At 41.3% G+C, this 11,497-nt stretch overlaps 1 protein-coding gene across 5 annotated transcripts in view; it reads left to right on the forward strand.

The window, feature by feature from the left end:
• The window catches only part of CANX (calnexin), a 40,602-nt gene extending 31,033 nt beyond the window's left edge, over positions 1-9,569 (forward strand). For all 5 annotated transcript variants that reach the window (XM_030505084.1, XM_030505082.1, XM_030505083.1 and 2 more), the window contains exons 5-15: positions 222-363; positions 1,630-1,711; positions 3,144-3,336; positions 4,246-4,435; positions 5,172-5,285; positions 5,708-5,864; positions 6,178-6,393; positions 6,809-6,928; positions 7,038-7,173; positions 7,315-7,409; positions 8,013-9,569. In XM_030505084.1, coding sequence (XP_030360944.1) covers positions 222-363; positions 1,630-1,711; positions 3,144-3,336; positions 4,246-4,435; positions 5,172-5,285; positions 5,708-5,864; positions 6,178-6,393; positions 6,809-6,928; positions 7,038-7,173; positions 7,315-7,409; positions 8,013-8,066 — 1,499 coding nt within the window. In that variant the 3' untranslated portion in view covers positions 8,067-9,569. The remainder of the gene's footprint in view (positions 1-221; positions 364-1,629; positions 1,712-3,143; positions 3,337-4,245; positions 4,436-5,171; positions 5,286-5,707; positions 5,865-6,177; positions 6,394-6,808; positions 6,929-7,037; positions 7,174-7,314; positions 7,410-8,012) is intronic.
• Positions 9,570-11,497: the final 1,928 nt, after the last annotated feature.

Genomic DNA, 11,497 nt, shown 5'->3' on the forward strand with positions numbered 1-11,497 from the left:
TGGGCTTTATACCTGGCTAACAATATCAAGTGTAGCTCTGAATTAGCCAAAATATCCACTTGGAGATTTAAAAATAACTTTTAGTGCAGATGTTATGCTGATAACTTGGTAAGGGACCCTGGAGGGTATTATTGCAGAATGCTGACTATCTTGCTCAAAATTGGGCTAAACAAAGACTGTCTTGAACAAGTTTTGATAGCATTTGGTTAATTTCTCTTCAGGTAAATGGGAAGTCCAAGACATGAAGGACACTAAGCTTCCAGGAGACAAAGGGCTTGTATTGGTAACCCGGGCCAAGCACCATGCAATTTCATCCAAACTTGCTAAGCCTTTTGTATTCGATACCAAACCCCTTATTATACAGTAAGTAAAGATCTGTGTTCTGTTACTTCAAGGGTGGCATGATAGGAGGCTGAGGTTAATTCCATAACTGAGCTTTTGTTGACTGGGGGTCTCGATGACACAAGATGCTGCAACCTATTATTACACTCTTTAAGTAAGAGTAAAATAGCAACCCAGATTCCCAAAGTGGGAAGTTAGGAACAGGATGGTCCCTCTGAAGCCTGAAGATGGAAGAAGTCCGTAAAAACTAGACTTGGTAACCTGTCTTGGGACTTGAGTTCACTTGATTTAATTGTAGTAACAAGGTCAGGCAACTGACTTTTGTACTGCTAATTGTGGAAGTCCTTGTCCTTGGGAACAAAAGCTGGTCTGTATGTAGGTCAGTGCATTTCCTTATGCAGTAAACTGCCCTCTTTCCAAGGTGGAGTGGACAGAGTGGTAAAGACACACTCGTTTCCTCCTTCCTTTGTCTTAATTTATCTGTCATGGGGGATGAACAGCTTGCTTAACTCCGTTTGGCCATGGCTGATGTAGAAGAATCTGTTTGCATGTATGTTAGACTAGCGAGTTGGGGGGGAAATAGTTCAGTAAGAACAGTTGAATTGTGGATTATTACCTGCTTTAAACCAAGAGTAAGCTACTTGACATATGCACAAGATAAGGAATTGGTCACTCTGCTTTGCTTGACTTTTTAGTTTTGGCTCAAAATACAAGACTAAAAATAAACCCCAGTGGTCATCTGCTCCAGCTGCTGGCACTGGGAGAGGATCAAGCATACTCAGCCTATTCTTGACAGGGATGTTTTGCTTTTTTCAGACTCCTTGCATCCCTAAATATACTGTTGCATGCTTATAATCCTAAAGGGGCTTCTCCTAGGATCCAATTGTTGTCGCTTTGGTAATCTTGAAGACAGAGTTGTCTGTCTGCCATAGTAATTGTAGAGAAAATAATTGGCTTGCCCTAATCTCTGTTGCAGTGTTTTATGTACTGGAACTCTTTCTTCCTTCTCTGTACTTATAGATCATGATCTTCTAGACCAGTACTCAATTCCTTTAATCTTTCTGTCCGGTTAAGTCTTCTGAATCCTCATTTTTCCTTGTTTCTCAGGCCCTTATGAATATTTGCTTAGTCTTTAGGGTGCAGTATTTCTAATGTTCAGTGTGCAATTTAAAGCAAGCAACAACAAAAGTCTTAATTTGTAATTGGAAATTGTAAGTGTGTATTTCAGAAGTAGTTTTTCCTTATGTATAACACATTCTCTGCTTCTCTGTCCAAAACTAAAATTAGGTATGAAGTAAACTTCCAAAATGGAATAGAGTGTGGTGGGGCCTATGTGAAATTGCTTTCAAAAACCCCTGAATTGAACCTGGTGAGTAATGCTGCTACTTTGAGTATTAGCTGTGAAAGCAAACCTTCTCATACTGCTGCTTCCTGAAGAAACCCCTTCAGTAAAGGCAGTGGGGCATATTTAGGACCTGATCACCAAAATACTTTGCACTCAGCATTTTCCCCACTGTTTTCAGTTGGAGAGGATAAATATTGAAATCTTCTGGCTTCTCGAGTGAAAAATCTGGAGTTCTCTAGTAGGTGAGCAGTTGTAGACCTCTGCTAAAGTCTGCAATCCTTCAGATTTCCCTAGGTTCTAGGACCAGAAAGTATGTGTTTCATGAGAGTAGCCAGTGTATGAGGAGAAACCTCCTCGGGAAGCTGTTGGCACAAAAGGAAGATCCCATGGTTTATAATCTAAAACAGACTAATGCAAATAACTAAAAATACACCTTGCATTTATTGTCTTTTGACATATGAACCCATTTGTGAGTTACTGGGTATATTTAAAAATGGTCTTGAGAGGTTGGTCTGGATGCACTATTACATGTTCAGCTATACTCATGAGCTATATAGAACCATTTGCTTCATAAATGACCCTCGAATGCGTTGTCGTAGAAGTGTGGTCAACAGAAGAGACCATGTTACAACTCCTAAGAATTAAGAATCATTATCTCCTCTCAATCATATACCCACCAGAAGTGGTTTAGCCTGTTCAGACAAAGCTTAACTGCTTTGCAGAAGCTTTTATAGCCTATGGGTTTTCTTTAGCCATCTTCCTAGATTTTATAGGAAGTACCTTTTTATGACTTGTTACCCATCCTTCTCCTTTCCTTTCCCAGCCTCGTTGGAGGTGTATTATTAATTTAGATTCCAAAGTATTTTTTAAAAAAAGGACACCCAAAAGACTGTTTGTGTAACCAGTTTCTTATGTACATTGAATTTTAAGATGCCATTAGCCAGAACAAATAGACTTGCTTGCAGTGTTCAGTGGTGAGATTATATCCAGTTAGCTTTCAGACTGAGACAGTACACCAGCTCGTAAGTGTAAACAGAGTAACGATTGGCCTCACTTCTGATGCTGCTTATCACTGTGTGAAAGAAACTCACTGGACTAACTACTCATTCATTATTACCAGTAAATGATATTTCTGTATTGATAGCTTTTAAAATCCTTTATGATAATGTGGAGATACGCTTAGAACATTGGTTGTTACACTTATCTTTTTGATAGCACTTGAATAGCTGCTGATTTTCATGTGAGAAGTAGAGACCAAAGGTGCAAAATCGAGTAGGGATAATTCTGGTGTATTTTCTAGAGGCTTGTATTCTTCACACAAGCTTTAGTGTGGTTACTTCAGTGCTTGATAGCCAAGTTGCAGAATAATCCCTGATGAATTGGGAGTTCTTATACCAGGCAGTGACTTAAGCTGTATTTCAGAATACTGGAATGAAGTCTTGCATTGTTTTTAAAGGATCAGTTCCATGACAAAACTCCATATACAATCATGTTTGGCCCTGACAAATGTGGAGAGGACTATAAATTGCACTTCATCTTCCGGCACAAAAACCCAAAGACTGGCAGATATGAGGAGAAGCACGCGAAGCGTCCGGATGCAGACCTGAAGACTTTCTTTACTGATAAGAAGACCCATCTTTACACTCTAGGTATGATGACTGCTCATTATGCATGTGAATAACTACTACTATGTTTCCTGAATCAAAAGCTCATAAAAATGAGCCAGATGAACAACTATTTGTGTTGACACACCATATGACTAAAGACCGCTTGAAAGCTCTGAATGCAAAAACTGTTCTTGTTTTACAGAGGCTTATTTCTTCTTTGCAAGAAATCTTGATTCATGTAAGAATGGTCACGAGACCTTGAACTTAGTAGTTAAAGGAACAGTTGTAACTTGATCTGCTAAATATATCCAGAGTTACTCTCAACATTTATAAAACTGCTTGAATGCTGCCTCCTAGTAATTTGGGACATGCTTGGCTTTAGATTTACAGGGATGATTTGTGCTTTTATTTTTTGTTGCTGCTTTCATGGTACCAGACAAACTCAGTGGGTTTTGAAGTACAGTGTCTGGTCTGGTATATTAGTTACGACTAAAATCTTTCAGGGAATACTCAGGAGGATCTCTCTAGCTTCTCCTACTACAGAGGCAGCAATGGATAAAGAGGAGCGAGATGAAAATCCTGTGAGTCAGTAGTAGGGAGACTTATTCTTGAGTAGAATGTGAATATGTACATTCTTGCTACTAAGGGAATACTTAACGGTGCCAAAGTCAACTTGCTGTGGTAGCTGGTAAATCACTCGAAGCTTCTTTGTGCTTTTAGCATATTTAACGTAGGACTCCTGCAATGAGCCCTCTCTCTCACAGGCTGAGATGTGGTACATCATCACTACTTATAGTTTGGCATAAGGAGAAAGGTTCTTATTAAACAGTTGCTGGGTAGGTGGTAGCTTGGTTTGCTGAAGCTTTAGTTGTACAGTGGGGATGAGTGATGCTGTATGATGCATGCTTTGTATCATATATGTAATGGCTACATCAACTTTTTTCCTTCCAGTCTTGAATCCTGATAATAGTTTTGAAATCCTGGTTGATCAAACGGTTGTCAACAGTGGGAATTTGCTAAATGATATGTCTCCTCCTGTGAATCCACCCCGAGAGATCGAGGACCCGAATGACCAGAAGCCTGAGGACTGGGATGAGAGGCCAAAAATCCCAGACCCAGATGCTGTTAAACCAGATGACTGGTAAGCTGTTGGAGGGGTGGAATTGAAGAACTCCTTAGCTTGATAATTCAGTCCTGATCAAAAAGTCTTTCTCACATGACTTATAGAAGGTTTTGAATCTCACCCTTGTAATCAACCACAGTCAGTTCAGGCATTTGAGCAGCAGTTTGGTAGGAAAAAGCAGGCAGAGTCTATGTCCTCTGGAAATTACTGTTTAGTGCTCCTGTTGCTGTGCTGGCCACAGATAAAGGTTTTGCTGAAAGAGCTGTACTAGCTGATGCTTTCATCCTTGGTGAGATCAAAAGATGAGCTGCAGAAGGTATAACTGTAAGATGTTTGTGGTTGTTTCTGCAATACATAGTTCCAAGCGACTGAAATATCTGACATCCTAAATCAGAAACTGACACTGGGTTTCTGTCTTTGGACCTTGCTTTGCGAACCATACACTCAATTTCAAGCTCCAATGCGTGTTTGCAGCAACCACCAAGATACAGGATTTGCTGTAAATCCTTTCTAGGTTGGTTTTGAAAAATCAGTATTACCTTACAGTTCATGCTACGACTGTGCCACGAGGCACATGTTTAGGTAACAGATTGCAGTGCAATTCTGGTCTGAAATCATGGCATTACCCTTAACCTACCAGCAGTGAAGCTGACTGGTTGTCCAGATCAGTGGGCTTGTTCAAAGGCTGTAGAATTATGCTTGGGGTTAAGAACTTTTATGTCTCGTATGTATTAATATATAATCTGTTTTCAAGGGATGAGGATGCTCCTGCAAAGATTGCGGATGAAAATGCCGTGAAGCCAGAGGGCTGGCTGGATGATGAGCCAGAATATGTAGCAGACCCTGATGCTGAGAAGCCTGAAGATTGGTATGTTGACTGCCTGTTGCAAGTGACAGCAAGTATTTCATGGCTTTGGTGCTGGCTTTTAGCTAGTTCACTGTTGCTTGCTGACGGTTACTGATTCATGCTCTCTTGCTTCAAAAGTAGGAGGCAGAGTTGGTCTGTGGATTCTTGTCATCTTGTGTTCCCCTGTGCACTTGTCAACTCTTTTGTGATACAAGCTGAACAGGGCAGGGATGGTCACCTTGCAGGTGTACCGTACTTGGAAAGAGCAGCAGGGGAGGCTGTGCTCAGGGACTGAGCTTTTGTTGAGCTTCTGTGCTTTCCAAGCTGTTTCTTGAAATCCTCCTTTCTTCTGTGGTGTCTTCATCTACAGTCCTATGCTGTGTCTAAATCTTATTCTGTATAAAGGGAAAAGGTGGATTTCAAAACTGAATTTCCTTTTTCAGGGATGAGGACATGGATGGTGAATGGGAGGCACCTCAGATCGCAAATCCTAAATGCGAGGCAGCGCCTGGCTGTGGTACCTGGCAGCGACCAATGATTGACAATCCAAACTACAAAGGCAAATGGAAGCCTCCTATGATTGATAATGTGAACTATCAGGTTGGTGTGTTCATTGCTTAAACTGCTGGCCAATGTATTTCTCTTAGAAAAAACAGAAGGATTTAGATTCAGCAAGTGTAATTCAAATACAAATCTGTTGTGATTGTGCTATTTCGAGCGGAGAGACTTAAAGTGCTTTTTTGGCTTCACTTATTTGTAGCACAAAATGAGAATTGATTCTCAAACCCTGACAAGTTGCAGGTAGACATTGTAATTAAGTGCAATGGATTAGTCTTCCACTCTGTTCGAAGTGGACTGAAAACTAAAAATTGCATGACAGTAGGTGAGGCTGAATGTCTTTTGTCTTTCCTAGGGCATTTGGAAACCTAGGAAGATCCCAAACCCAGATTTCTTTGAAGACTTGGAACCTTTCAAGATGACTCCCTTCAGTGCTGTGGGACTTGAGCTGTGGTCAATGACTTCTGACATCTTTTTTGACAACTTTATCATCTGTACTGAAAGAGCTGTGGCTGATGATTGGGCAAGTGATGGATGGGGACTGAAAAAGGCAGCCGATGGTGCTGCAGAGGTGAGAAATAAAGGTTTAGTTGTGTGCTTCTGACTTGGACAGTAGGAGCATTGTTGCTGTTCCCTCCATGGTCTTTATCAACATATCCCTATATGTACCAAGGGTAGGGGTTAGGCTAAACCAGACTGGAGCCTCCATTCCTAATAATAATATAGTAATGGTTGCTATGAGTAGCAATTAGTACTCGCTGCTCTTTAGTGAGGTTTTTGCTCTGACAATTGGACTGTTGGCTTTAGCCTAATTCTCAGTTCATAAACTATGGGGAAAAAGTACTTGTGCAAGTTAGGTTAAATTTTTTGAAGTATGAAATGTGTTTAAAGCTGCAGAAAGCCTGTTTGAAAACTATGTAGCTTAAAACTTAACTGCTGTGACTTGCTGGATGGGATGAAATGTGACAGTTCTTTTTATTTTATAGCCTGGTGTTGTGGGCCAGATGATGGCAGCTGCTGAAGAGCGTCCCTGGCTTTGGGTGGTCTACATCCTCACTGTGGCTTTACCAGTGTTCCTTGTTGTCCTTTTCTGCTGCTCTGGGAAGGTACGAATTTACTCTGATAATAAGTAGTATAATCTTCAAAAAGAGATTCAGCAAAATGTGCCTTTGCGTCACAAGTAATTGCCTGGTTTTGACAATGTTTTGTTTTTAGAAACAGCCAAGTGCTGCAGAATACAAAAAGACTGATGCTCCTCAGCCTGATGTGATGGATGAGGAGAAAGAGGAAGAAAAAGACAAAGGGGACAAGGAAGAGGAGGAAGAAGAGGAAGCAAATGAGGAGAAGCTAGGTAGGTGAACTAGGTAGTCTTGACACAGTTTTGAGTGTTTTCTCTGATAAAATAAACCAGCAAGATTGGCAGACATGGAGCAAAGCCAATGGTGAATGAAGCCAGAAATGAGAATGAGGTATTTTTTTTTATTTCCTTTAGAAGAGAAGCAGAAAAGTGATGCTGATATAGGAAATGCTAGTCAAGAGGAGGAGGAAGAAGAGGAGGAGGAAGAGGACAGGAAACCCGCATCAGAGGTAAGAGTGCTTAATGTCTGCAGGAAGCTTGTGCATTTTTTTTTTTCCTTAAGTCATGTACAACAAGCTTTACTGACATGTTAAAAGTTAACCTGGCTCATGTGATACTCCCTCCTGGTGTCAGAACTCTGGAAAACTTAAATCACCCTGCTGAATAGGAACTTCTGTGGCTAACTTCAGCAGAGCTAAAGGCACTCCCCTAGACCCTGCATTGTGAGAGGAGTGTGACTGTGGAATGCATCCTCTTGAGGCAAAAGGCTTATTCAGCTTTGTATGCAGCCAGGATGCGACTTCTTAAGTGCTCCACGCTGACATAATGGCTGACTTAAAAATGGGTGGAGTGTTGCTCAGAGTTAAAAGGATTTTCACAGCAGCAGAAGCTGCTGAGTGCTCTCAGCAAATAGTGCACGTCCACTGTGAAAACAAGGGGATTTGTGTTTGCCATGTATAGAAAGGAAGGGTGTAACAGTGGTAGGTCCTTTCAAAAACGAAATCCTAAAGTGGAAGTGAAAGTAGGTAATTCTTTTAGGTTAGCTCAAAATGGGTTGGAGGGTGTTCTCAGATTTTATTTCCTTGATGCTTACACCAATTACTTTCTTGCAGGAGGAGGAAACTGTGAATAGATCACCCAGAAACAGAAAGCCAAGAAAAGATTGAAAAAAAAAAGTCATAAGAACTTGATCTGTAATTTTTTTTTTTTTCTTTAATTTTTTTTCTCCAAACATGGTTCTGGGAGAGGACCTTGGACACCTTACATTGAAACTTGGACAAACCTCAAGATTTCACCATCCACAGGTTCCAGTCACACTATCCAATGTAACGGAGTGTCTAGCAGTAAAATCTTTGCAATCATCTGTTCTAAAGAACATCATTCCTGTAGAAAAGAATGCATTTACTATAACGGGCTGTGGATTTTGGAATGTAACATAACTAACCTTTTCAGTTTTGGTTTTAAATATTCTTTTCAGTTTTTAAGTAGATTGGTAGAACTTTTCCGGTCGCAAACTTTTGGCTTAATTTAATATATTAATTAGTGAAAAAATAACAATGAATCTTGAAAGTGCTAGGTGATACAAATGCAGTTTTATAACTAGGTTTTTTTACAAGTATGTAAATTCCTAAATGCACCAATGTCTTTATATCCCTTAAAATTTCATAATTGTTTCAAGAAAAGCTGTCAATGTATTTGACAACCCCTCTGCTGCCCTCAAAAGAAGACTGGGGTGGGGTGTATGGGGAAACCAGTAGTGAAACTCTCTAATCAATCAACTTCATTCTTTTGGGGGCAGGGGAAAGAGGAAGGAAGGGGTGGAAGGAAGGGGTTAGTCTCTAGAATATGCATACTGTGCATGGCTAAAGCCCTGTTAAGTGTTGACAAACGATCTAGGATTTGGAGTGGGTCATCTTAATGTGGCATTTAATCCTGCGGACCTTGCAGATAATGGATTTTGTTAGTTCTTGAACTCTTTCTGTGTAAAGCTAATGGGTTCTGGGGGGTGGGGTTAGACTACTTCCCCCTTTCCCCTCTGTTCAGCCACTGATGCTTTCCTTTCTCTGTGACTATACAGCTTTTTCTGAGTGCAGCTTTGCCTCAGTTGCTGAAGTGCTTCATGTTCAGCTCATCGTCAAACTCTTATTTTTATAGCTAGGCCTACTCCTTTCCAGGGTCCAAACACTGGATAGGACAGTGTCCCATATCCTCTCACTGTTATCACTGTTTGTCTACTCCTGTAGGAATGGGGGAGGTAGTTGGGTAGACAAGTTGAACTGAGTATTTGTTAAGGAAAAAAACAAAACCCAAACAAACAAGATGTCAGTATTGTAGGTGGGGAAGGAGCATGTGGGATATCTTAACCGGTATGTGAAACTGTTGAAGTCTTTTTATCTGCTCTTCATGTAACAAATGCATCCTAAATTATATTGTGAATGTTAGGGAGTTCCAATTCCAGCTGAATAAATTTTTTTAAAGCGTTGAGTCTACCATATTATACTGTTTCAAACACTTTCTTTTTGTGGAATGCAGGTGACCACAGGAGCATACCTCTGAGGGTGAAATCTATGTAACTTCATTACACTGTACCAAATATGTTGGCGTTTGGATGTCTATATAGATAAACTTTTGCCTTTTGTTTAGAGTGAAATTAAATGTCCTAAAACTACTCTTCTTGCACTGAATTTAAACACTCCAGTGTTGTTTGGTCATAGCATAGGTCTGGGGCGGGGAATGATTCCCATGGGTTGGGGAGGGAAGAGTGTTGCAGTTACCTTGCAAACAATCTAACCAGTTACTAAAAGGCTCTTGGTTTGGGGGTTTTTTGTAAACCACCTTTTGCTGCCTGTCCTTACGTTGTATCCCTTGGTTGTTGTGTTTGAAATATTAGTGCTCACCAATGCATAGCAGGATTTCTTGATCTTTCTGCAGTGTGCAAATAAACTATTGTAAGCAAGATACTGGAAGTAATTTCAGACTTCTCTTGGGAGCTGTTGCATGTTCAGAATGCCTTTGCCTGTTCAACACCTGGTAAATACTGCTCCTTATTGCAAAAATAGCTTATACTCTGACATGGAAGATGTCATAGCTTAAGCATTGCTACTGGCTTGTTCTCAGGACTGTATTTTTATCAAGGAGCAGCTGCTATTTATTGACTCTCAGTCCTTTGAGATGAAGTATAATGTAAATGGTTTCAATTCAGCTAACATTTTGAGCACAACATAAAAATCTATTAATCTTTTTTTTTTTATCTTAATATGCAAATTGCCTTAAATTCCCAAGCAATTCCATGTGCATACATGTTCTTTCAAAGCATCAAAAGTGAACTTAAGGTCTGCTATCAGCTTTTGAATAGTGTTATATTCAAGCTAATTGTAAATCTACATTTGCTTCTGCTAAACCTCCTGAAAAGGTCTCTTTGTCTGCATGTTACAGCTTTTTTTGATACCATAGTGTATGCTTCTTAAATAATCACTATAATAAATGAAGACTTTCCAAAATGGATAGACAACTCAAGTTACTTCTTATCCTGCTTTCTGACTTGGGTGGCTCAGTTTAACCTCAGCATTGCTTTTATTTGGAAAGTGAAAAACAGGAGTTATCTGCTTATCCTGAGTACTTTTAAAGCATAGCTGTGGTTTCAGGGTACTGAACCTCTCGTTACTGGTTGTAACTGTGCACTAGGTTTGGAACTGTTGTGAACACTTGAAGGTGTATTTGGGCTTTTTGTGTCTGTGCACGCTAGAGTGGCAGCTTCTGAGGAGGATGCTCCGCTTCACTGAGCGTGCGTGTGTGAAGGTGGGGGATGTTAGACTGAGCTGGTGAATCAAAACAGGGACTAGGAGCAGTGGAAATGCTGAAAACAGGGTTTTGGTACTCAGTGAAGGGAGTTGATAAAGACGCAGCTAACCAACTAACCTGCTCCAGCAGCTTGTGGGCTGTGATCCAGCCGTTCTGGGCTTGAGGCTGTGGCCTGGAGGATGCGTTGTCCATGTCTCTTTGTAAGACTGACTCCTGGGCTCGAGGGGAGGTTGGTGCAAGTGTTAATTGCTACTAGAGTGCGGCTTGTGGTGGGTAGTCTCACTCCTTCCTCGACAACAGTGCTCAGCTTGGGCTGTGGTTACCTCTCCATCCTGAACTGTTCCCCAATTAATACCACTCTTGCCTCACGGTGTCAGAAAGGGGATTTTGGTTAGATTCGTTTGGTTTTGGGGTTGGTTTTAGTGTTGCTGAACAAGGACTGATCTTTCACTTCCAGGAATGACCTCTCCCTTTCAAAAAGGGGCAACTTGGGGGAAGGAAAAAATAGGTAAACGCTAACCAATAACGAAACTTACCGCGGTTTGGCTTCCTTTGTCCCATTAGCGACCCTACCCCCGTCCTCACCCTCGCTCCCGGCTGACTCCGAGAGCAGCGACCCGCTGCCCGCAGCGCTGCTGCCGCTGCCCGCCCCTCCCTGCCAATCACTCCTGGCTCCGCCCCCCGCCCCTCCTGAATGGCTACGCTGCCGATGCCCCGCCCCTCTCGTGCCCGTGCCATTTAAACGCACCGGAGGCCGCCTCCAGCTCCCTGCTACTTAAAGCCTCGCTTCCGCACC

Source organism: Strigops habroptila, chromosome 12 (genome assembly GCF_004027225.2).
Source record: "Strigops habroptila isolate Jane chromosome 12, bStrHab1.2.pri, whole genome shotgun sequence".
Taxonomy (NCBI): Eukaryota; Metazoa; Chordata; class Aves; order Psittaciformes; family Psittacidae; genus Strigops; species Strigops habroptila.